Source organism: Micromys minutus (genome assembly GCF_963924665.1).
Source record: "Micromys minutus genome assembly, chromosome: 1".
Taxonomy (NCBI): Eukaryota; Metazoa; Chordata; class Mammalia; order Rodentia; family Muridae; genus Micromys; species Micromys minutus.
The window spans coordinates 85,111,901-85,137,356 of record NC_137969.1 but is presented as its reverse complement, the minus strand read 5'-3'; the positions used below and the strand labels follow the sequence as shown (position 1 = coordinate 85,137,356).

Below are 25,456 nucleotides of genomic sequence, written 5' to 3'. Positions count from 1 at the left end.
GCTGGAGACTCCCCTGGCTTCCTACAGCTGGCCTGAGCTACTTCTGCTCACAGCCAAAAACCCTTCCCTTAGATACAGGATGCCTGGTTACAGTCCCCAAGCATCTGTCCCCTTTGCTTTGCAAATCACTCTACCTGTTTCCTTGACCCTTCCCTTCAGCACACAGGACAAATGACACTATTTCTGATACTTGATCCTACAGTGGTCATCTACCACCCATTTCTCTCCGGCCCTTTAGAGCAAACTCCACACCCCACTCTACCTTCTACACAGCTCTCTACTTCCTTTAGCAAACTCCTCAGAGATCTATAATCGATGACTCTGGTGTCCCTGGGTCAGGTTTCTCTTACATCCAGATACTCGGTGTGCTGCCCAGACAACCAAGCCAGTGTTTGACAGGTCGTGTACAGCTTCACATTGCTAAGTCCTGTGGTTCCCTCTCATCTGCTCCCTGACCTCAACATCCTGTCCCTAGAAATGTGTCCCCTTCTTAGTGCAAAGCCTGGGTTCAAAGAACACATGAGAGCTCACTCCTAGAGCATCCACACAAGAGTCTCTTACAGAGTAGAGATGGGTAAGGTGCCACCACCTCAAAGCTGAGAGTCACACTGATGGGATTGGGTCCTAGAACCCTTCACTGGGGCTCCTCCCTTATGCTTGGCCACTGGGAGGCAGGTGGTGGGCACCAGGCCAGTTCAACCTCCTGTGTGCAGGAGCTGCCACCCCATGACGTACCTTCCACCATCCCACGGAAACGAAATACTGCCTAACTTGATTTTATGCTTTAATTGCGTGGCAGTGATTTACAGTTGGCTGTATATTTTTTTCTCGGCTGACACTTTCCTACATGTATTTCTTTTATCTATCACCACACTTGACAGGTGAGTTGCTGATATTTACTGTTACTGTATGTACCAATATTTCCAACATATATCACCATCCACTGGAAGGCCACAGCCATGTCATGGGCACATAAAGCTCTGCCCAGCGATAGCTAACCTGTTCCACACATAAAAAGGGATCACATCCAGAGTGCATGAGAGCCTTTGGGATGAGGACACAGCCCCTGCTAACAGCATGCAATTATCTGGCTTTGCACTGGTCCCCATACTTGCAAACCATCCTCTATCCACAGAGCCACTTAGCCCATGATCTGCTTTGTATTTGGGTTATTGTTATTGTTATTATTATTACTTAGTTTTTTTATGACAGGGTCTCGCTATATAGCCCTGGCTGACCTGAAGCTCAATCTGTAGACCAGGTTGGCCTGAAACTCACAGAGACCTACCTGCCTCTGCCTCCCAAATGCTGGAATTAAAGGCATGTGCTACCATGCCTGATAATTATTTGGACTATTAATGTAATATTATAAATTACTTTAGAGAGTATGAAATATTATTCTGAGATAAATGTTACTTGAGAAGAAGTAGTAAGGGCACAGAAGACCTACATCCCCAAAGCTTTCAGGAGGCCATTCCTTCCCCTTGCACCTCTTCCAGTCCTTCCTGCCAAGCCCTTCCCTGGCTACCTCACTCCCATCGTATCGTGAAACTTCCAAGCTCAGCGTTCCTGGTCCCATAGGCTGGCTCCCCTTCATCCACTGCTGAATCTCTGGCCAAAGTCACACCAGTGTTGCCAGAGCCAGCGTCTGGCCTGTGGGGTGCTGCCCAGGCCCCAGCAGTTTTGTGAGGCACCAAATATGTCATTTGGGTAACCTCATTAAAACATTCAACGGCCTCATAGGTAGTTGACATTGTTATTCCAATTTCATAGATGGCTATTTGGTCCATGGTGACCCTTTAGGCCTAAGAGACCGTCTTTACTCTGGGCTAGTCAGCTTCTGCCAAGGGGCTGGCTCAGCCTGGGAAGAAGATTTACCTTGGATATTTGATTCTGGGCCAGGGACCATGCTCTTACCCCATGCATCCGCACACAGGACGTCTTACATTTAGAGATTGCCCCGTGTACTTAGAGATTTCGTGATGAGCTTTGAGTCCTAAACTACCTTGGAAAGGGGACTTGGAGACAGAGTGCCACCCTTAGGGTTTTTTTGGTTTGGGTTGGGGTTTTGTTTGTTTGGTTTTGATTTTTGTTTTTGTAATATAACAGCCAGGTTTATAACAGTATAATCTCCAACCCCAGAATGCACAAAGCTCAATTAATATAAATTAATAAATAAATTAATAAAGTGGCACATACACCTAGATTGGGCAAATGTACCTACATTACTCTGTCTCCCTTCTATGGAACCCCAGCTTCTTCAGACCATGTGGGTCATCTCCATCTTCTTCCCCTTCTGGTTTCAGCTTGCCTCTCTCCTCCTCCATCCCATCTCTCTCCCCATCGCTCCCATTTTGCTCTGCTCATTGCTAACACTGACCACAGTATCCAAGACTTCTGTTTTCCCTCTCATAGTGGGTTCTAAGGACATAAGACGTTCTCCAGGAACAGAGTCACAAATCAGACACTGACTCCAAAAACCGAGGAGTGACCTTGGCTAGAGACTCAGCAGAGGATTGTGGGACCAGGAGGTGGTGGGAGTTAGTTGATCAGAGAAGGGCAAGGCAGAAAGGGATGAATGGTTGATGGAAGCCATCTGATAGCATTGGGAATGCAGCTGTGTCTGTCAGGACCCTATGGGACAGGGCAGCAGGATGACAAGAGGCTTTGGGGTGAACTGCTATGACTTGCCACCAAATGGACAGGGATGAGAGTGAAGAAGAGAATTAAAGGACTTGCCTGTACCGCAGCTGGTCTCAATACTGCCCACAGCTGCCACGCCTGTGTCACCCAGATCCACTGTGCTTGGGGACCTGGTTGCCGCAGCCCAGTGCCATCTGCCCCCCAAGCTGATTTGCAACTGTTTGGTTCCAAAGAGTCCCCCATGGCAGGAGATCCAGAGATGTGATTTCCACAGATGGCGGGAGACCGGGCTCCAGAGGATGGACATAGGACACAGCTGAACTCAAGGGCTCTGGGTGGTCAGATAATCCTGGGCTCATCACCACCTGATATATGGCTGCTGGTCCCCTGAGAGACCTTCTGGGCTAAGTAATTGCTTCTGTCTTGATTACTGGCTGTCACAAATGACTGTGGCTTGGTCCCTCCAGTGTGTTCAAGTCTTACAAATATCCAAGCACACAGGCACTATCGGGGCCATCCGATCGTTACCTTAAAAGGTGTAATTTGTTTAGCAAGAGAATTAGACTGTAAACTATTCAGAAATTATGGAAAGCCACATGTCAGAGACCTTCCTACCTGCAAGTTTCTCAGTGCTGTGTATGTTTATGTATGTATATGTTTGTCTCTCTGTGTGTCTTTATGTGACTGCATGTCTGTCTGTGTGTCTGCCTGTCTGCCTGTCTCCCAGTAGGTGTATGGTTATTAGAAATACCAAATGACTGAGCAAAAGTCTGACCCCAGACTGCATTCACAGCCATTGACCAGTCCCAGAACAGTATTGACCTAGAGAAACAGGCTCCCATCCCACTCCCAAATCAAAATCTGTTGTTCCAGTGACCTGACACTGCCACAGCCTCTGTCCAGAGCACTGTCTGGCGCCAGTCTTTTTGCAGCCTTATCATCTTGGCCTCTGACCCTAAGACAAGCCTTCTCTTGCTTTCTACCACTGCCTGGACACACTACCATCACTGCCCGGATGAGAATAGCAATGGTAACCAGGTAGCACTTGCTTCATCCTACTCAACAGGAACTTACTCAACAGAAACTCAAAGGGGTTGACATTCTGCCTTAGACGAAGCCAGGTTCATGGCTCAATGAAGTCTGAGGTTTCAAGTTCATGCTGATCGTATCTTAAAGCCCAGCCCCCCACCCCTCCTATGAAATTCACCCAAGGAGCGGCCAACCTTGTTTCTTAAAGATGAGGCCAAATTCTATGGGTTCCTCCCTTCAAATCGAGAACCTTCAATAAAGGTTCTGGTCACTGAGGGACTAGGTGGAGGACACCAGCAAAGACCTGTGCACAGCCAGGAAAACCACCCTGTGGCAGCCAAACAGCCAGCATGCTACAACACAGTGTTCAGGACTGCAGGGATAAATCACACAGCTCCAAGGACGCTGCCTACCTGCCTTTGGCTGACAGCCACCTGCAGATCGACTGGCTGGGGGAGGGGCTGGCAAGGCAAAGAGAATGCTCACCCACATAGCTCCCTGGAGCTGTGTTCTCCACCCCTCCAGAGACCCCGTGGCTACCTGTCAGGGTGGAAGCCTTGGGATCAGAGTGGGTACACCCCCAAAAAATACTACCTTTCAGATAGGAGCCTTCCAGGACCACAGCACCCTAGAAAGCCTAAGTGTGTCTCCCACAAGCCCTGACAGGCAGGTGTGAGTACAGATCCCTGGTTGTCTAGGTCAACTGGAACTCCCTACCTCCTGGAATGGTCTTGAAGTCTTCCCTTTACCCAAACCCTGTATGAACATCACCATCCTCCACCCCACAACCATGCTTGCTCTCACATCAGAAGCATTGTGGTTTCTCTCCCAAACCACATCAATCAACAGGACCCGATTCTCTGTGACTTAGCCGTGACGCACCACAAACACCTCTACGCTAGCCACACCGCCTTACCTGCATGTGAGCCAATCCAGATAGTTACAAGTCTGGAAGCTCTCAAAGTAGAAGAAGGACGAATAGGAGACGTGAGAACAGCCCCAGCCCTGAAAGAGGAGGTTCTAACAGTTATGTCCTCCACATCAGGACCAGGCAGCCAGAGTTAGTCATAAAACCCCTAATGCCATGTGGGCATATGGTTACCCACTCTAGAGGTCAGAGTACACTACTGAGAGGCATAGAAAGGCTGGGTACTTGCTTTATTTTTGCTGACAGGCAGCTAGTAAAAGATAGGACAGATGCTACTAAGCTCCATCTGGGTTCACCAAGCTGTTTCTATAACTCCATTTTACAGAATGGTCCTATGCACCATGTCTTACAGCAGGTGACATCAGAATTCTTACTTTTCCTAAAGAAAGCAGCTGAGCCCAGAGATACTAAGGAGTCATCTACCAGTGCAGCAATGCAGCTGCTAGAGCAGGGACCCACCCTGGGTGTACTGTGCTCCAGTTAGGAAACTCTCAGGGCTCCCAGTCACCTTAATGGTGATGAAGAGTGAGCTCAGAAGACCTGTTCCCAAGCCACTACTCCCCTCAGGCCCTGGCCCTATAATGAACACATAGACTGGAAAAGATGTGCTTAACAAACACAGTGCAACAGGCATTAAGAACACCTTCTGCACAGAGGGCGGCTCTCCTAGTACTGACGGGACTCAGTATAAATCACAACCCCATTTCTATGTACTAGTTGGGTGTCTCTTCCCTTGGGCATGAAGACTTTATCTCCTTTGAAGAAGAGAAGCTAAAGTGCCAGAAAGCAAAAGGAAAGAAGGAAAAAAGGAAGTAAGGAAAAGAAAAGAAAAGAAAAAGAAAAGAAAAGAAAAGAAAAGTCAGCAGGTCAGAAGGCTTGGTAAGAAAAGAGCACCAGAGAAAGAGATCTCCGATCTCCCTACAGTAATTCTTCCTCTGGGTATATACAACAATATCGCCCCCTGCTGCCTGTGGCCAGTATTACCATGGGTCCCTGGTGGAAGCACAGCCCTGCTGGGGGAGTGGGGGGCTCTCAGTTCCTGTTCTTTGCGGCTGAGATAGTACACACTCCGAGGGTATTCACTCTCCACATCCTATCCTTGCCTGGCATACTGTACATAGAACACGCGTGAAAAACAATAAAGTTATTGCCCTGCTCCGTGTTGCCAGCAAATCATTCCAGGACCTCAGAACTGCATGCCACTGCTAGTCAGCAGAGCAGCTGAGTCCTGTCCCTGTCTCAGGGCAGTACTATACAGCAGCTGCCAGAAAAACCACAGTTCTTCCTCCGGTTCTCCAAAGAGCAGAGAAAGGATTCTCCCTGGCTCTGACCAGTATCTTCCAGATCCCACATCAAAGAGCACACTGTAGTCTGAAGGGAAAGTTCGCGGTACCTGTCACTGTTTGGGGGAGGGGACACGGTTCCCGGGGGACAGCTGCTCCCTCCTCCTCCTATTCTTACCTAAGATGGGACCTGCAGCATCCGTTCATGCCCAAGAAGCCTCAGTCCCAGAGAGTTGGATGCGGTTCATAAATCAAACCTCCTCACTGGACACTTGGGAGGTGCCAATCTTCTTTCCTGGTTAATGGCCTTGGCTTTAAGTTCCCTCCTCGCCGCACCCCTCACAGAGCTAATGGCCTTCTTCAGCACTGAGCCTGTGGCCAGCTCCTTCCACACCAACCCTGAGGCAGCTCAGCAGAGCAGTCTTGCAGAACAAAGGAAATAATTCTAGCTGCGTTTCCCAAGACACCAAGCAAAACACAGAAGAAACTGTTCACTGAAGCCCCTGCAAACCCATTATGGCATTTACTGGGACAGGACTCAACTGCTCTGCTAACTGGAAGCCCAGGTCAGAAGACTCCAAGAAGGCTGCCAGGCAGTTCTGTGGGTGAGGGGTCCGGGGAAAGGGCGAGCTGGAATCCTGACCTGTGACCTGCAACCTGCACTGTAAGAAAAGGCAGCTGGTCTGGAGAGGCTTGTGAACTTCAACAAGCAAGTGAGGATGGGTCCTCACTATGCCAAGGGCCTCAGGAGGTGCTTCCGAGGGGAGAAGCCAGTTGCCTCTGCCTCTCCCACATCAGCTACCATGAGCTATCAGGTGAGATCAGCAGGGCTGTGGGCTCTGATGTCTGATCCAAGGGCATCTGGGTACCTGTTCTATATCTCTCTCAGGGTGTCCAAGAAGGTAAGTTAGACTTTGCCTTACCTCTGGAGCTCTGTGACGCTTTCTCAAAATGCAGGGACAAACTGAAGGGTGGTGTCCTCATCACAAAAGAAGCCACCCCTTCCCCAGCTTCCTGTGACTCCACACACACACACACACACACACACACGCAGTGAAACACACAATACCAATGAAATTCACTCCACAAGGGCTGCCACCCTGCCGGGCCAGGGCACCATTGAGGCAGCAAGACAGAGACAAACATTGTCACCCACCGGGGGATGGTGTGGTCAGAGGCACAGAGACAGGAAGAGCCAGAGGAGAAAACCAGAAGATGAGAAGAAAGAGAAGCAGTAACTACCACCCCATAAGAAAGAAGAAGCAGGGTCAATCTCTTCAGGCCCACAGAAGGGATTGAAAAGCCTTGGGATTTCCCACCATTCCTTCTTGCCTCCAGAACATGTGATCAGGAGGCTGTGACGGCCCCTCCCCAGCTGGCCACTGGTCATGAGTGCTTTGGGCCTGGGAGGGCCTCCCTGGCAGCCCTGCTGTCCTCTCGGGAAGCTCCCATAGCATAAGTGAGCACCAGGCTCAGTGGCACAAATGTGTCACCCCCACACCCTGGGCTTGTTTCTCCTTTGGCTGGGTGTTCCAGGTTGATTAAAGCATCAGCTTCAGGTAATGGGTCCTAGGAAGGAACTAAATGATGCAGAAAATCAATTCTGGGAGACTCTCATTTACCCAAAACCCCAGCAGGATTTTTCAGATGAACTCAATCCCATAATGGAAAGTTCAGGGCAGCCTTTAGAGCCAGTGTCAAGTGACATTTCCTCCCAAGAACTTTACATATGTTACCCTATTTAAAGCCAATGTGAAATGAGGGCTCTATCTGTAGCCCCATTGTACAGATAAGCAATCTGAGACACACCAAAGTTAAGTAACTGACTAAAGGAACACAGCCAATAAGTAGTTTCAAGCCCAGGCAGGGCTGGGCTTCTAACTATCAGACAATGGAGCCTGCAGACCCTGGCAACCTTCCCTCACCTCTGAGGCCTGAAAGCAGCCAAGGAGACATCCTTGAATGTTCCTTCAAGTGTAGGGCACAAGCTAAGAGCATATGTCTGAGTCTCCTGAATGATTGGGTAAACCCTGAGTCACAACTCACTGAGACAGAACACATTTCCTCACAGAGGTGAAGCCTAATCCATGCCCTTTGTCAGATCTCTACTCTGAAGAGCCCCAGTGAGGTCAGATGTTAGTTCCCAGGTTGCAATGGGGTTCAGAAGAACTGCAGTGAATGGGCCAAAGACCCAGAAACTTCCCTATCCTCCCTACTGCCCGAGAGAAGGCAGAGGCAGCTGTGAGGAGCAGGGGGTTGTGACTCACTTGAAGAAATCTTCTTTGCAGTAGACGTTTCCGGCCCTGGAGAAGCACCTGTCAGCCAGCTGCATCTGGCAGTCTGCACACTTGAGACAGGAGCTGTGCCAGTGTCTGTCCAGGACCTTCAGAATGAACTTGTCCAGGATGTGCTGGTTGCAACCGGCACACTGGGGAATCTCTATGGAGAGAAGAAAGAGGGAAAGAGTATGAGTCTTTCACAGCCAGACCATACCTGAAATGGGTTCCTCACAGAACCCTACCTTCAGGCTACCATATTTTCACTACTAGGTAGAAGTTGTATTAAAATATCATCCCAAAGTGAAGCATCTAGGCATGGACTGAGGCCGTCTGTCCTGAGAAGCAAATGCTATCAGGAGTGGGGTTAAGCGAAGGCCCAGGTCTGAGAATGCTCAAGGAAAACTTGGAATCTTCATGAGCTGAAAAAGATGTCATGACTCAAGCAGTGTGACCCTGGTGATGTTTTTCCTATGCTTCACACAGGAGAGTTATATGTTGGTTTTCCTGATTCCCTTCCAGCTTGGGTTCTGAAGTGGCAGGGAATCAGGGCTTCACATGTGCAACTCTCCAATTCTCAGCTTATGCTGTGATCAGAGTTCACCAGCCAGGGTACTGAAAGGAACTTTAATTCAGAACTGAGTTGAACGGGTGAGCTGAGGAACAGCCTTGCATCACACTGGTGTGGGTCTCAGTAGAGGCGCAGAGGAGCTGTGGTCAAAGCTCCCTGACCAATCATGGCCAAGGAAGGAAGTCTAAAGCGGAAGATTGTCTCTGGATGCTCAGCATTAAGGTGACTCCTCCAAGCTCAAAGTCCAGCAGCATCTGGCCATGGACCACTGCCTACTACAATAATGAACGTGAGGTCTGTCGCCTGCAACCGAATTCTAACCACTGCCCCGTCCTTTCCCTCTGTGACTTCCTCCTGCACTGTTTTTCTGACAATTCCATCAAAAGATTGCTTGAGGTTTGATAACATCTTGGACCACTATTTCAAAATCTGTACAAATGATCAGATTCCCACAGGTGGATGGACAAATTGTGCTAGTGTCTTTAGATATCTTCCCTACACTCCTACACACACACACACACACACACACACACACACGGGGGGTGTAACAGATAGTAAGACTAAACACGTTAGGGTCCAAGCATCCCCCCCCCCGCTTCTCCCCCCAGATACACACTCACAGGGACAAGTTCCTACATCTGTGACTTTCCCTTGTCTATTATAATTAATTTTTCCTCCGGCAGGAGAGCTCAGTTTCACAAGGTTATCTATTCCATAGCAACTGCTTCGACTCTCGCTCCCAACGTTCACTCGGAAGGGCTCTGTTCCCTCCGTGCTCCTTGGTGTTCACAAAAGGACCAAATACGAGCAGCTCGTCAATCTCACATGTTTGCTACGCATGTCACGCGCAAGAGTGAGATATTCGCTTTAAAATGTTATCATGGGAAAAACACCAAGGGAAGAAACCAACATATCAGAGCGTACATGGCCACTGAGATTTCATCTCCCCCTCAACAGAATGTCTACGGTGAAGAAACAAACAATAGAACAAAAAAGGCAGAGGATGTGGGTAGAAGAAGAACCTCATTTATTGTTGAAGGGAATATAAACTAATGCAGCCGCTATGGAAAATCCCATGGACCTGGCATATGCTGCCTGGTACCACTGCTGAATACATATCCTAAGGGATGGCAGACGGCACACCCATGGGGACACTCTTCACCACAGTGGCATTGTGGGATTGGCCTGGGTGTCCATCAGCAGGTGAATGGATAAAGAAAGTAGGGTGTGGTACTGGAGACTTGGCTGAGCACTTCCCAGTCCTCCAGAGGACCTAAGTTTGATTCCCAGTACCTACCCATCAGCAGGCTCTCAAACCACCATAACTACAGCTTTAGGAGATCTGATGCCCTCTTCTGGCCTCTGTGGGCACCTGCACACATGTAACATACACACAAAGACACATGCACATGTATAGAAAGTAAATCTAAAAGATAAAAGAAAATGGAACAGAACGTGGTGGTATGTACCTTTAATTCCACCACCCAAGAGGCAGCAGCAGTAGTCAGACTCTCTCTCAAGACAAGGAGGGGGTATATTTACACAAGAATTTTTATTCATTTATAAATATGGAAATTAGATCAGAGCAGATTCGAATTTTTTATTTTAAAGATGGGGCTGGATTAAGGCTCAGACATTAAAGGCTCACAGTAGGTGGAGTTATGTTTCCAGACTGTGGTGGCTCACAACCATCCTAACTCCAGTTTCAAAAGATCTAATAGCCTCTTCTGGCAACTGCAGGGAACAGCCAGGCGCATGGTGCACAGGCATGCATCCGACAAAACACTCATACACATAAAACCAATTAATTAGTAAGAATTCATCTCAAAGCAGAAGTGGGCTAGGTGTACCTTTAATTTCAGCTGTTGGCAGATGGAGGCAGAAGGGTCAGGAGTTCAAGGACAGCCTGGGTTGCATAGAAAATGTGATCCCAGCCCCCAGTCTGGATTCCACCCAATCCTGTCAGAAGGAAAGAAAGAAAAGAGGAAAAGAATGGGATGGGATGGAATGGGGTGGGATGGGATGGAAGGTTGTGTGTGAAAGGTTGGGAGATGTGGGGACAGGGAACTAGAGAGAGTATGGGGCAAACGAATGTGATCATAAACACGTACGAGAACCTCACAAGGGAACTCATTATTATGTACAATCAATGTGTGCTAACAAAAAAATGTCTTGAAAACATCCATGTTCGGCGAAAGCTTTCTTAACTCTCAAGACACTTGTTTGAACTTGGGATATTTGCTAAACATCATCAATAGCCCGGTAACACCCAACTGGCCACCTTGGAGCCAGTTAAGCCCCCCACCTCTCCTGTCCCTTCTAGAGCCTAAGAACCACCAGAATTCACTTGAAAAATCAGATCTGCTGGTCAGCACCTGACCCCCTGACTCCTACACTGAGGTAGAAGCGTGCAGGCTGGACACGTGCTAATTATCAGTGTGCACTCTAGGATTATTTTTTCTTCCTTTCTACGTCACAGATGTTTTCCCCAATCCAGGAATGTGGCACACACCTGTTATCCTAGCACTTGGGCAGCGTAAGAAGAAAGATTAAGAGGTTTTAAAGCAGGTTAGGCAAGACCTTGTCTCAAACTGGTAAGTAAAATACTTATGGAGGCGTTCTGATGGCTCATGACAGCAACTTAAGAGAGATGGTAAAGTGTACAGTCTAGTCCCAGACTGCGTTTGTCACCTTGGACAGATGACCACTCTGCCTCAGCTCCTCACTTGGAAAACTGGGGTGATATTGCCGAGCAGAAGGAATGGACAGGTGGGGAAAGTCGGGGCAGGGCAGGATGCTCAGCCTTCTTTCATCAGGGTTCTCTGTGGTTACAAGATGGGTGAGCAGATCTCAAGGTGGAAAGCATTGCCAGCCTGTTTATGGGCTTCACCTCTCTGGATCTTGATAGGCATTTCTCTCATACACCTCACTGCCCTTACGTGCAGATCCTGGGCCAAGTCAGAGAAAACTTGGGGCATACCAGCCATTCCTGTGGTCGCTATCTGGGGCCACCCGAGGCAGGGGTGCAGGGCAGCGGTGCTGTTGGGAAAGACCAGGAGAGACTGCATGTAAACACAGCCCGGCCATGGACAGCTAGGTCAAGCCCAGCCTCCAGCAAGGGACAGTGGCTCCTCCATTGCTCCTGAAGGGGCGGGTTAAGTTGGAGGTTAGCAGGGATGCCTACTCCCACATCAGTCAGGGAAAGACAGCTCAGAAGCCTTCCAGCTCAAAGAAGTGGATCAAAAACAAAAGATGCAGAGGGGAAGAAGCTGAACAAGGATCCTAAGGGGCGGGTCACGGTACAGCACCTTGGTCACTTGACTGCGGGGCATAAGCATGAACATCGCCTGCCTGCCCCAGCCACCTGCCACCGCTGGGCATCACCCTCCCCCAGCCCCACCCCCACAGGAGAACTGCCCCAGCCACCTGCCACCGCTGGGCATCACCCTCCCCCAGCCCCACCCCCACAGGAGAACTGCCCCAGCCACCTGCCACCGCTGGGCATCACCCTCCCCAAGCTCCACCCCCACAGGAGAACACAGTTGGTTACCGCCTCGGTTCTGGTCCCGAAGGCTCACAAAGGACTTCTTTGTGGGACCGAGCAAAGAAGTTCTGGATTCTGAGCAGAGGAATTGGACTATGCAACCGCGTCCCCCCCTTGACTCCCAGACCACAGCCTAAACCTACCCAATTGTTTAGTCTACTCGGTGCGACTGCTTTGATACGACTGTATTTCTCCTCCAAGCTACAAATGCATGTGATGAGGGAGAGGATGTATAGCCATAAAATTTATTTCGAGCAAGGTACCTAGCGAGAGACTTAATATGATGGGTATTCGAGAGAGAATACATTAGGGCTAATGTATGCAGGGAGCAGCGCCGGGGCGGGAGCGCAGAGCGCACCGTGAGCACTGAAGGCTAACTGGAGATCCAGTCTGCAGCTAGGAGACATCACAGCTGACCAGGCTGGGACATCCAACTACGGGTGTCCAGAGGATATCTGGGGACCAAACTAGACCCTTAGGTTTGACACAAATGTAAAGTATAAAGACACGTTTTATGTTAAAAAAACAAGCAAACAAAATCTTCCAAAGATATTCTACTATCCACTGAGAGAAAAGACAGAGACACAGAAAAGGGGAGATTTTAAAGTAAAAATAAGTTAGAAACAGTTGCAAAGCCCAGGGAGAATAATAAAGCCAGGTATAGAGGGCCTGCTGTGAGCTGTAGCCAGTGTATTAAGGTGTATTATAAGTTCGGTCAGCAGTGTCCCCAGAGCCTGCTGTGAAGGGGATAGCCCCTTTAAAACAGGTTAACCCAGGACAGTGCTGAAGGGGACTGACCACCGCCTTGCCTTTCCAGATAGGAAACAGGCCGACTCTTTCACTACCTAACATTTGAGCAAATGCAAATTTCTGAGATGAAAATTTAGGATTTGTGTCATGGATGGATGCCTAATGCTCAGGGAAGGGCCAGGAGCAGGAAGACCCTGTCCATGAGAGAACTTCAGCTGGAAGGTGCTGGCTTCTTGATGGCACCTATTAACTTCAGACCCATTTCTTCCCCTCAGAAGGTGCTGACCTATGAACTCAGACCCCACATTCTAAAATACACAACCTCCATTTCACTAGTAAAAAAAAGAAAATTATCTGGAAAGTTTTCAAACAGTTACCATACTTCTTTTAGTATAATGACTTGTTATTGCTATCTTTATTGTATGTTTATGGTTTGGAGAGCCTAACCAGGACAGAAGTCATAACTTTCCCACCAAGAATAAAGCTATAACCACACCTTTTTAGAGGCATGAGACTTTCCAGCTCACCAGGAAGCTCAACTTCTGGCAGTATTTAGTAACATCACCAAGTCCTCTTTGGAGACTGGAATTTAGAAAGATCTTTGGAGTCACTAAAAACAGACACTAATCTGTAAATTCAATTCCCATTAAGAGGAGCCATTTCATTTGAAGTGGAAGCTTTGATCCTAGCTGCACATTAAGTGTGGTGATCTTCTCTGTGAATGCTGTGCAGACAGGAAACCCAGGCTTGGAAAGACAGCTGAGACTCTGGGATAGCCAAGGAAGGAAACGGTGATTCTGAACACTACACACCAGAGCTTCCAATGTCCTGCAGAATGTTCAGGTATGAAGTTAGGCCCAGCTGCATGCTAATTATCCATGCAGACCTCCTCACATATAGCCACATACAGGGACTCAATAAACAGAGATGTGCACGTATACACTGAGAAACACAGTCACAGATAAACAAAGATACACCCTGAGACACACACACACACACACACACACACACGCTTCATTTAGCTCGATTCTGTCATTTTATAGAGGGTAAATGAAGGCAGAGAGAGATTCTTTTGAAACTGCTGTTTTGCAGTTACTAGAAGATTGATGAGCCACTAGCCAAAGAGTGCACACACTTAGTATGCACGCACACCCACAGACATACTCACAAATACTTAAAGAGCCACACATGTGCACACATGCATAGGTGCAAACAAGTCATTTGTTTTGCACACAGACTTGCACATATCCATAGGCCAAGGCCTATGTTTTTTGGCAAAGAGCCAAGTCTGCAGTCAAGCTTGGGGAGAGAAAGCCTGATATTGACTGAGGGAGCTGTCCAGCCTAGAACGGCCTGAGAGTGCCACAGAAACCCACCCGGAGGGGAATAGGAACATTTCTCCTTTCCTCTTCTTTGGGGGGGGGGAAGGGAGGAAGAGCAGGACACACACACACACACACACACACACACAGAAAGAGAGAGAGAGAGACAGAGACAGAGACAGAGACAGAGACAGAGAGAGGAGAAAGGAGGGAGGGAGGAAGAGAGGGAAGAAGGGAGGGAAGGAAAGATCAAAACTCCTGTGTGATTTGCAAGCATTCAGAGCTGTCTAAGTTTGGACCTGTAAACCCCCGAGGTCTGCCCTGTTGCTTAGAGACTAGAGACAGACCCATATGCAGATCCCAGGTAGGAGTAAATTACTAAACTTCTTCGAACCTCAGTTTTCTTATGTCTAAAATGGGAGTGCTAGCACCGTCTGCAACTGCCAGACTGAGATCACATGAGCTGAGTAAGGAGCTCTGCAATTTCATTACCAGTCATTAGTTCCCTTCTGCTTGGTTCACAGCTGGTCACCAACAAGGTGAGTTTATGTATTTGAGGTGCATGAAGATTGGGTCAGGACTGGAGCTGTAGCAGAGCACTTGTCTGGCTGGAGCAAGCCTCTAAGTTCAACCTCAGGCACTGTCAGGGAGAAGAGAAAACCAAACCAAACAAACCCTACTTCACATTTCACCATTTTCCCCAGGATACCTTGTTTCACTGATACACTCAAAACTCCTCCAGTCCCTGACAGTTGGAAGACAATGTAATCAAAGACTTTCATTTCTTTGGGAAAAAGAACTCTAGCAGATTCCTCCTTAGGACAAGGTCATTTGCATTTGCAGGTGAAAATGGAACAGGTTCTGATGAGCAGGAGGCTTCAAGCATTGTTCTTAGGGAATGTTGAAATGTCCAAAAGATTATAGAATTTCCCCTGGAACCATAATCTATTTCTTCACCAGGAGCCTGCAAGACCCACAAGGTTTCCCTCCCTCAAAGCTCCTGAACTATTTGCAGGAGAACCAGGAGAGGCTTAGTTTTCACAGGGACCCAACAGAAAGTGGGCTCGTCCATGGGCAGTTTTGGGGAGCTGGGAAACGAAGCCTGGGAAGATCCCTGGCACATCAAGTCAGCCATGCCCTTTGGAGACAGCTAAGGAGCAGGTCACTGTCACTCCTCACCTGTGTGGGGTTTCTTTTTGTTTTTCACTTTCAAGAAACTGCTTTTAAGGAACCAGAGGAACCAGCAAACATTTCAGAGGGTATGTGTTTACATGATCGATTTTAATTCTTTGAAAAATGGTGTTTTCTATCTCTTTGGTCACAGAAGGTCAACACGGTAGGAGGAAAAAATCACAAAGGAGAAACCAGACACCCAGCAGTGCCTTCTAAAATGTCCTTTTAAAAGTGCACCTTCCCGGGTAAATGAATCTTTCCAGTGAAATCACAGTGCTGATGCATGACTCTAATGTTTTTAAAGCACGTTAGTTTATACCAACAGGAGTAACATTCATTTGGCCATGCTCTGATGCCAGAGTAACCCTTTGCAAAATCTGAACTTGCAGCCTTTAAACTGCCTTTTGGATGGATATAGCTCAGTTTTCCACAATAGAGCTTCGAAGTCTGGTGCTCAGAATGAGATTTCTTCTAGCTGCTTTCAAGAAAGGGCTATGTGGAAGATGCCTGCATGGCCCCTTGCCTGTAGACCCCACAATACTCCTCCCATTCTGCTTGGCCATGTTCTTGCTTCCTTAAGGTGTGACCCCAGCCACCCCACCACTGTGACTCTGGTGACTGCTGAGCACTGTCAAATTCCTTCAGAGCCACATTTGAAGACACCACTTGAAGAAGACCACTATAAGGCTGTGAGCACAAGGCACAGACTTGGGGGCTGAAGGGGTGCAGGACCTTCTTTGTCTACAGGACAATTTCTGGGGCTGACTGAAGGTCATGGCTTCCACTGGATATCACCAAAACACCGCTCTCTGAGCCTTTCCCCCTCATTTCTCTTACAGGTGACTTAACTAAATAAGTCGTTGGTTAATGTAAGTTTCAAAAAAAAATCCGCAATTTTAAAAATTAAGTTTCTTTACCGACTTTTTAAATGGGCATGAGGGAATCTCATATACAACTAAAATATCACAGGCACACTTTCCTCAAACATTTCCATTTTTGCCTTCTATAGAAGAAGAAAACAATGTCAGAGATCTTCCCCAATAACAAAGCAGGGAGCCTTTTTAAAATTTTGGGCTTGGGAAGATAACACGTGGAAGCTCATTGGTTTGGCCTGGGGATGACCAGTTAGTTCTAAAGCGTTCCCACGAACTAAGATATGACTTACCAAAGGATAGCACCCTAACTCCCCTAACCCCCCCCCCATTCTGAAACAGAATCTTCTAAGTGGCAGGTCAGAGAGAAGGCTATATTGAAATTAAATTATAGTCTTGAGCCCAGGGAATTGTTTCAAAAATAAACTTTCCAATGCAAACCTCCACCATTACTGCTGGCAACAGAATCTTACTTTCTGATCACTTGCTCTTTCTTAAGCTGGCTGACCACTGAGCCCTATGGAATGGGAGAGCTGAGCCCTATGGAATGGGAGAGCTGAGCCCTATGGAATGGGAGAGCTGAGACCCATGGAATGGGAGAGCTGAGCCCTATGGAATGGGAGAGCTGAGCCCTATGGAATGGAAGAGCTGAGCCCTATGGAATGGGAGAGCTGGTTCATCCAGCAACTTCCAACTAGAAAGCCTAAGTCCTGGATTCAGTCATATGAGACAAATTATGTCTAGACGCCTGTGGCATTCCCCCAGAGTTCTCTGACTCTGTGTTACTGAAGAAATTTAGTTCATTTTTATTGGGCAATTTGTAGTTACTTCTTAACATCTGTATTTATTCTAGTGTGTTTTCAAGAGATACTAGTATAACTTTCCAAAATAGTCATAAAATCATAAGTGACTTTCATAACCTAGTAGAAATCATCTAAAAAACCAGCATGGCTAAGAGCACAGAGTTATATTAATCATTTAAAAACAAGGAGAAAAGATGCACTGAACATCGTGATATTTTGAGGTGGTTTACACAGAGACAGAAGCCAAGCCACAAAAGATGTTAGGATAAAAATCCCAATTTCAAAATTTGCATCACATTTAAACTAATCATATTCTCTACATGCTTAAAACATGTTCATCTGCAAGTGTCTAATTATCTAATGTCTTAATTTCCCCTAGTTTGTTTCAAGGGAGGTCTTACTGACTCCTAGCCAGGTAATGCTGGTGTGAGCTGTGACAGTGTCCTTCCCTTCAGTTCCCTACATTTCTTTCTCATTCTCCTTCCCAACAGAACTCATTTGTTCACTTGACAGTCTGGGGTCTGTCCGAAAACCTCCTTTGTTCTGTCTCCACCTAGACAATTCCGGGAAAAAAAACCAAAAAACAAAACAAAACAAACAAACAAACAAAAAAACAAGCAACATAGCTCTTTAATAAAAGAGTGGAGTAAAATAGCTCTAGAGATCAGTTCAATGTCACCATTTCAAAGCTGTAATTTTGATACTATTTTAATATGAGTCCAGCAGCAAAATAGCACACAAATGTCATATGTATCTGCAAAGAAAAGATAATCTTCCAGAAGAGAGACTGTCATGGAATTAGTAGTCTTCACTGGTATATAAAATATTCTGGTGACTGTAAATAAAACAGGAAAATGTACTAAACTAATCCAAGGCTGTCTGGGAGACGCTGTAGACACGTCCCTATCTGTATGCTCTTTCCATCTAATCGTTCCTAAATCTCCACGCAGTATTTTTCCAATGTCACATTCTGTAGCAATATCCCATATGTCTGGCAACCTCTCTCTCATAAGAAGGAACTTCCAATTAATTTGGCTGCGAAGTTTTGTTCCATTTGTCTATCCTCCAGAACCCCCCAACATTATAATTAAAGCAAATTATAATTTTAGGACATCTGGGGGTGAGGTACTGCAGTAAAACATCCGTGGCTAGACCCAGCTTGACAGAGAGAAGATAATGGGGATCTGGTTTTGTTTGTTTGTTTGTTTGTTTTGTTTTAACAAAAAGCATAAGAAAATAGTAGCAGAAGGAAGACTTCCCCTCGCAGGATTGCCATCCAGGCTGTCCCTAACACAGCTAACCAAGTACAATTTGCAAGGGAGACACAATTTCAGTTTTGCCAGTTAAGGCCAACCTACCAACAACTGCCTCAGAGTGGTTGACAGATGCTCCATTTTGATGAGGGACCCCTATAAAACCCAAGGTTAAAAAAAAAAAAAACAGTGAAGCTCACCAACCATACCTGTTTTCGGCTGATTTTTCTCCCTGCCACAGACAGCAGTAGGAGCCAGCGTCTGGGCAGCATCTTACCTACACCTGGTACCTTGTGCTGTCAATCCCCAACAGGAGACGCGTCCTGCCACCCTAAAAGGTTGCTGCCACCCTAAAAGGTTGCTGGTACACCACCTCTAAGAAGCTCCCTGTGCCCTGAATTTCAGCTCAACCCCACATTCCTGCAACAATTTGGCTGAGAATAGAAGGGGTGGAAGAAGAGATCTGGGGAGGAGAGTAACTAAAAGAAAGAACTTTCAAGCCACCAAGCCAGGGTGGACCCTGTCTGCACATATCTGTATTATGGGTGTTGCTAATACTAATTCCAGGACGGAAGGAAAGGCAGAAAATCACTGCCAAGATAAATTGGTCCCCCATCAAGCCATCCCCAAAATGAATGCAGATGCACCACGCGCCGCCAGAACTAACCGAAGCTTCAGTCTCTCTAACCTTGGGTTTCCCAACATCTCACACTCCTTCCTCACCAATCAGCTTCTCAGCTCTATTCTTGATAAATTGTAAGAAACACACAAGGTCCCTTCATCCAATCCTTCCACCCTCCCCCACCTCTTCAATTAGAAGGGCAGTCGCATTTCCCAGCTAGAGAAACCCACAAACAGTCACCATGTCGGCCCCCCGAAACCGGTCTCAAAGGACATTTTTCAAAAAACAACAGAAAGTACCCTTAATCCCAGTTAATTAATTGTCCACTCCTGCAGGACTGCAAGCGGCTGCCCTTGCTCCTGGCCTCCTCCGCAGTACTGGGCGCTGCTCTCCCGCTGTCCAGCTCGCCTGCTAATGCGGGTGGTAAGTAGTCGCTAATTGACTGTAGTGTGGAGCGAAAGCACACTAAAATCCGAAGCAAATGGGACATTGGGACAATGCAAATATTTAGGACTTGAGGCTGTCTACACCTGGTCAGAAGGGTCATCGGGTCACTGTTCAAACACTGTGGTCGCCCATGTTTTTGTCTACGCAACGAAGAGACTGCTTTGTGAGGGTCCCACCTCTCCTGGTTCCCGCTTCACCTGCAGAAAAGACTCAGGCTTAAGGTCATTCTGGAATTTGCAGTCAGATTGTGGGGCTCTACGACATCTGGAGGGCTCCCGGCTCCCTAATCCCCACCGTATTCAGCCCACATTCTTCCCTTAACCTCCTTTGTCAGAGTGGAGGTTGTCCAGGCGCTCGGTCGCCAGCCCTCCCCTAACTTCCTGCAGTTTTATCCTACGACTTCTTTCCTAATAATTCGTTGTCATTAGCTGCACCTTCGGATCTCTTTAAAAGCTCGTTGCCTTTGTTGTATAAATGTAACCTTAATTTTTGTTGTTATTGGTTGTTGTTAAAGTTCGGTCCTTAGGAAAACGGATCCTGAAGTGACGCGGGATGTGCCTGGTCCTAAGTCAGGTGTCGCCTTCTGAAAACGTGCGTGTCAAGGGGTTACCAGCCGGTCGGCCACCCGGGCGGAATATCACCTTCTGTCCACCGAGAGACTTTGAATTCTTTTCCATCAAGACTGCGGGGTTCCTGCCCTCTCCAAGTCCTCAGCGAGGCAGCCAAGACTCGAACCCCGCGAAAAGAGCAAAGAGCGGGCAGTGCGACCCTACTACTGGCCGCCCCCTTGCTGGGGGGAGGAAGCAGAGGCTTGCAGAAGAACTGCGACGTTTCCCGAGGACCGCGGTGTCCTGCCGGAGCTCCGGGCTGGCGCCACACTTCACTTCGGTCTTTTCCAGAGTTGGGCACGGGCCGCCCAGGAGGTCGCAGCGGGGCTTCTTTGGCACCCTGCGCTCTGACTCACGGGCACCTGCCGCTCCTCCCCTCACGGAGACAGTCCTGGCCGACGCTCAAAAACAAGAAACGCGTCCTAGGCTCGGCCACCGCAGTTAGATCAGACCTCGGGGGTCCGAGAAGGAACCCAGAAGAGGAAGCGCGAGCGGAGCGTTGGGTACAGAAAAGGGGCCAAGTGCCAACTAGGAGCAGTGGCCGCAAGCACTCTGGCCCTTGTCCCACAAGCCAGCAATCAACTGTCCCGGACGCAGTGCGCGCAAAGTCCGGAAGGACAATCGCGGTGGCATCTGCCTACATCGGCGACTGTCCCCCCAAACCCAGGGCACAAGTGGAGCACACGCTTGCAGGAGCACACGCCGCCTGCAAGAGCCCCGGAAAGGGAATCCTGTACTGTCGCCAAGGCCACCCAGGCCTACGGTGCCCGCGGGGCAGAGAGAGGTCACACGGGTCACGCTCCCAGACGCAAACAAGCCACTCCCGTCTAACCGCGCTGCAGCCAAGAGTACCCGGCACCAAATTAGAGCCGGATTCCCCGCCTCACTCCCGACTCCACAGCTTCCCCGGACGTTGAGGAACTGCTGCGCGCAGACCTTTGCCCTTCGCCCACTCCACCCTCTCTACACCGCTGCGTCCGTGATGAGGATTAATCGTTAAATCTACAGCCGGGGCAGAAGGGGCCCGCACGGCTTCCCAAATTTCCCTCCGCCCTCAATGCCATCCAAAAAGGGGCTGCCAGAGCCAGCTCGCCCCTTCACGCTCTAGACCACCCATTGTCCTAAGAATTGCTGTCAGTGGGGCCTCTTCACCTTGTCTTCTATTTAAAAGTCTGGCAGAGGGTTGGTCAGCGTCCAGTAGTTAGAGAAAGCAAAACTCAACTCCCCAGGCTTGAAGCGCTAGCGGGGAGAATCGTACTGAACAGGGAAATAAAATAGGCTCATTTTGAGAGAGAGACAGAGACAGAGACAGAGAGAGAGAGAGAGAGAGAGAGAGAGAGAGAGAGAGAGAGAGAGAGAGAGAGAGAGAGAGAGAGAGAGAACCTGCAGCACTCTGTACTGAAATTCCGCATCGGAATCTGTTGACTTTCTCCCACGTCTACATTCTGTTTTTGTGGGATCTTCCTCCACCGCCGCCGGGAGACAAGACGTAAACGGAGGGAAGAGCGCTCAAGGCTTCTGAGAGAAGTTCTGATCTGGAAAAGAAGTTCCCCACCCCAGGGTACCGGTCAGGTGGGGAACCCTGCTTGGAGGACTCGCAGAACCGCCGCTCCAGATTTTACCACTCCGGCCCGGCTGGCCCTTCCCTTCCCGCGCAGCCGGTTTCCCCCACTTGCCCGCCAGCATCCCCGGATCGCCAATTTTCGGCCACCCCTTCCCCTTGATGCCAAGGAAGACATGTGAAGATGATTCAAACCTAGGGCAAAGAGCAGACGATTCTCTGCACCTTCCTATGCATCTGAACTTTCCTAAATGCCTTTTACGGGAGAGGGGCCAGGCCGGCGGTATCCAGTGTCTGGTGATGGGGACTAAGGAGCAGGTGCTGTGAGGACTCATTCACCTGCAGCCCCTAACCCATCCATACCTCCCCCAGAAAGACACCTACATCGAGCTCTCTCAAAAGGAACCTAGAAGTAACCACGCGGGTGTCATCAAAGGAACACCCTCGAGGGCTATCCACCTTAAGGAGCCGGTGGTTTGGAGTTCCTTAGAAAACACTGGCCACAAGGGGAAAAAAATAGGATCAAAGGGAGACCTAAGCAAGGGGGACCCTACATCTCTACACCGGGTTGCTTTGGGCACCACTGCCAGCCTTCTCTCTCCGTCTGCATCCTGCTCCAGGCCATTTGAGCTGTGAGGCCAGGCAGGGACCTCTGAGGGGTGAAGCCCAAAGGTTGCCACTGTGCAGAGAAGCCTACCTCAGACCGACCTGAGGCAGAGCACTTGAGAGCTATAGTGTGTGGGCAGATACTGGAGGGAGCAAACATCAGTGGAGACATCTTCCTGAGGACTGGTGTTTTTGCCAGTCCTCAAACAGACAGAGTAATATTTCCAGTTCTCCCCTTCTTCCCTTACCGTCCTGGATTTAAAACCCTAAAATGTCCCTAGAGTCTAGGGCATCAGGGGCACCTAGATTAGGGATTCATACACTATTGTCAAGTGTTCTTCATGGTGGTTCTGAGATTGGAAATATAGACAGTATCTGTGAGGAAGGGTCAACCCAAACTTGCTTGGTCCGCTGGAGGGTCCATCTCTCTTGGAAGAGTCTCTCTTTGCCAAATCTTTTCTAGGGGTTGAGAAAGTCCATAGCCCTGGGGGTTACTCCCTTTTTTCTCCATGCCCAGGGATGTACCCATACTCTTCCAGCTTGGTTCTTAGACCATCAGGAAAGAGGAGAAGGTTTAGGTAAGTTGGGAGGAGGAACCATTCCAACTGGTCACAGTGTAAAGCTAGCTGGTGGAGATTTGCTTGTGAGGGAAGGAGAAAGAACCCTAAACTCTGGACCCTTCAGTCTTGACTGGTGCCTCCTTCCACCTACCTTCTCTTTCTTCCACAGAACCCAAGAAAGACAAAAGGAAGGGCTGACGCCACTTCTTGGTTGGCTTTGCCCTTTGGGGACCACTCGGGTGAGAAAGTGCGCTCTCTCTTTCCCTCCCACCCTCCCTCACTCCTTTTCTCCCGGTCTACCCAGAGTTATTTTCTTTGCTTCTTTATGTTTTTTATAGTATGGGCCCAGACTCAGCCTTTAGAGAAGTGTATGAAGCTAGAAGGATTTCCATGTCTTTTTAGCAAAGCATGCTCCTGACATTCAACATCTCTGAACAAAAGACACAAAAATCAAGACAATCTGAATTTTGTACATGCCAAAAAAAAAAAAAAAAAAAAAAAAAAGTGCCATCAGAGGAGAGTCCAGAATCCGGACAGGACATCTGTGGAGGACGTCATTAGAAAACAGGTGCATTAAGTACGGAGTCACACCCCCACATCCTTTCTCCATCCACAGACCGCCCTCATGCGTGCGGGCATAGCTACAAGTAATGCGTACCACATAGCTACAAGTAGTTTAAGAACTTGAGTTCCTTAGAAAGGGTTCACTTTTCTGTTTGTGCGGAGATGAGAACCTGCAGGCTCTCCCCCTTGGTGGGTTGATGGAAGTAATCACTAACACTGCCTACAGAATACGTTAGCAGTCAATTTTCCAAGGTGCAGTGAACTTTGGACAACAGGTCACACACACACACACACACACACACATACAAAACTGTATGCTACAGTCGAAGAACAATCAAAACAGGCTCGAAAGAAACTATCTCTTCCATTTTCTTCTCAAAAACTTTACAATAAAGCTTAAGACACAGGCTGGACAGCCTGCTGTGCGATTTGCGGATAGAACCCCTGCGATGGAGAGCCAGGGCGCAGGAGGGCGCGCTGCTGCGTCCTGGATCGTAGGTAGTGTCCATCCCTGGGTGAGCCAGCTCTCACAATAAACTCCTACCGCACCACTAAAGCAGTCGCAGGCGGACGTACAGTCTCTTGGCAAGCCCGCTGAGGGAATCCTTTATCTCTCTAGGGTGCCCAGGGCACCTACCCCAATGAAGCTGTTTGTGGACCCAGACTTAAACCTGGAGCTCGCAAGCGCGCGCTAAGCTTGAAGACCTGTTCAGGTCTCTGCACAAGTTCCTTCTCTCTGTCTCTCTGTTTCTCTGTTCAGGAGTCAGAAACAGACAGGTTCTCTCCCAAAAAATATCTGCGTCGTGTGCACGCCCGTACACACCAGAAACCTGGGGTGAAAGATCTGCCTTAACTAATTTCAGGCTCTGGAAGAAATTGAGAAAGCTAGCAAAGTGCCCACACGTCTGAGTCTCTCTCCCTCTTCCAACCCTAAGCAAAGGCTGCACTCCGAGTCCACAACTTCGTTACAGAGCTTCTCGCCGCTGCATTCCTCCGCTAGCTGGAATGTAGCGAGTGCATTTGCTCACCCGGAGCAGTCAGTCGGCGGCGACTCCGGCGGCGGGTGCCCCGGGCAGCAGCGACTGGGGACTCAACCAAGTGCTCGACTGTCGAAACCAAGAGTGTGGCAGGGGGCTTCTGCACAGCCCTGGGACCCGGGACGCGCACTTCAACTTCCCGCCAGCTGGGGTAAAGTTGCACTAGCGGTTCTGCGAGCTTTGGCCATTGCCGCGAAAGGTAATCATTTGGGGGACCACTTTTGCCCTCGGGCCTGGCCTGTAGCCTGAAACCTCTGTTCTCCCCAAACAGCATCCTCCCCAGGGTTCCCATAAAAGCCGCGGCCCAAAGATGCTACTTTCTTTATCCTTGGGCTCGCCAAGATCAGGATCCCGGAAGCTTTCGTATTCGATCCCAAACAGCCAAGAGCCAAGCCCTTCAAACACTGACTGGTAGTACCCCAGCTCTGTGATCGCCTCTGCACCCCGACCCCTCCCGGCCACTGCCACGAGCGGCGTCCGGCCTCCCCACACCCGCGGAGGCTGTTAGCTGCCTTGCTATCAAATTAAATCAGCGAGAAAGGAGGGTGTCTTACGTTGCATCGGCACACCGAGCATCTCCGGGAGCCCCTTGACAGCCCCCTCCGCGGGGACAGCCGCGCTCTGCATCATCTTGGAGCCAGAGGCAGCAAGTCGCAGTCTACCGAGATCTCTCGCTCTCTCCCTCTGGCTGGATTCGGAAATTTGAAAATAATAATAATAAAACCAACCAGGCCGCTGAAGTCACAGAGGAAGCCGAGCCCTCCGCCTCCCCGGGAGGACTCCACAAGCTGGCCGGCCCCCTCCCCCCGCCAGTCCTCAGGCTGTTTCAAATCCCTTTGATCTCGCTCTCCGGGGCTGGTGCACATCCCGGGTTGAGGAGACGCTGTTGCTGCAGCTCTGGCTCCCCCCCCTCCCTTCCCCGCCCTCTCCTCTCTCCCTCCCCCTCCACCCTTCGCGTGCCGGCTGCCTGGGAGGCCGCGGTCACCCAGGCATTTTGATTCATT

The 25,456-nt window shown here is 49.0% G+C and overlaps 1 protein-coding gene across 1 annotated transcript in view; it reads right to left on the bottom strand.

The window, feature by feature from the left end:
- LHX4 (LIM homeobox 4) overlaps positions 1–25,082 on the bottom strand; it is a gene marked incomplete at both ends in the record, with an annotated part of 37,757 nt that extends 12,675 nt beyond the window's left edge. The window contains 2 exons of the mRNA XM_080908954.1: positions 8,151–8,322; positions 25,007–25,082. Coding sequence (XP_080765080.1) covers positions 8,151–8,322; positions 25,007–25,082 — 248 coding nt within the window. The remainder of the gene's footprint in view (positions 1–8,150; positions 8,323–25,006) is intronic.
- Between the last annotated feature and the right edge of the window lie 374 nt (positions 25,083–25,456).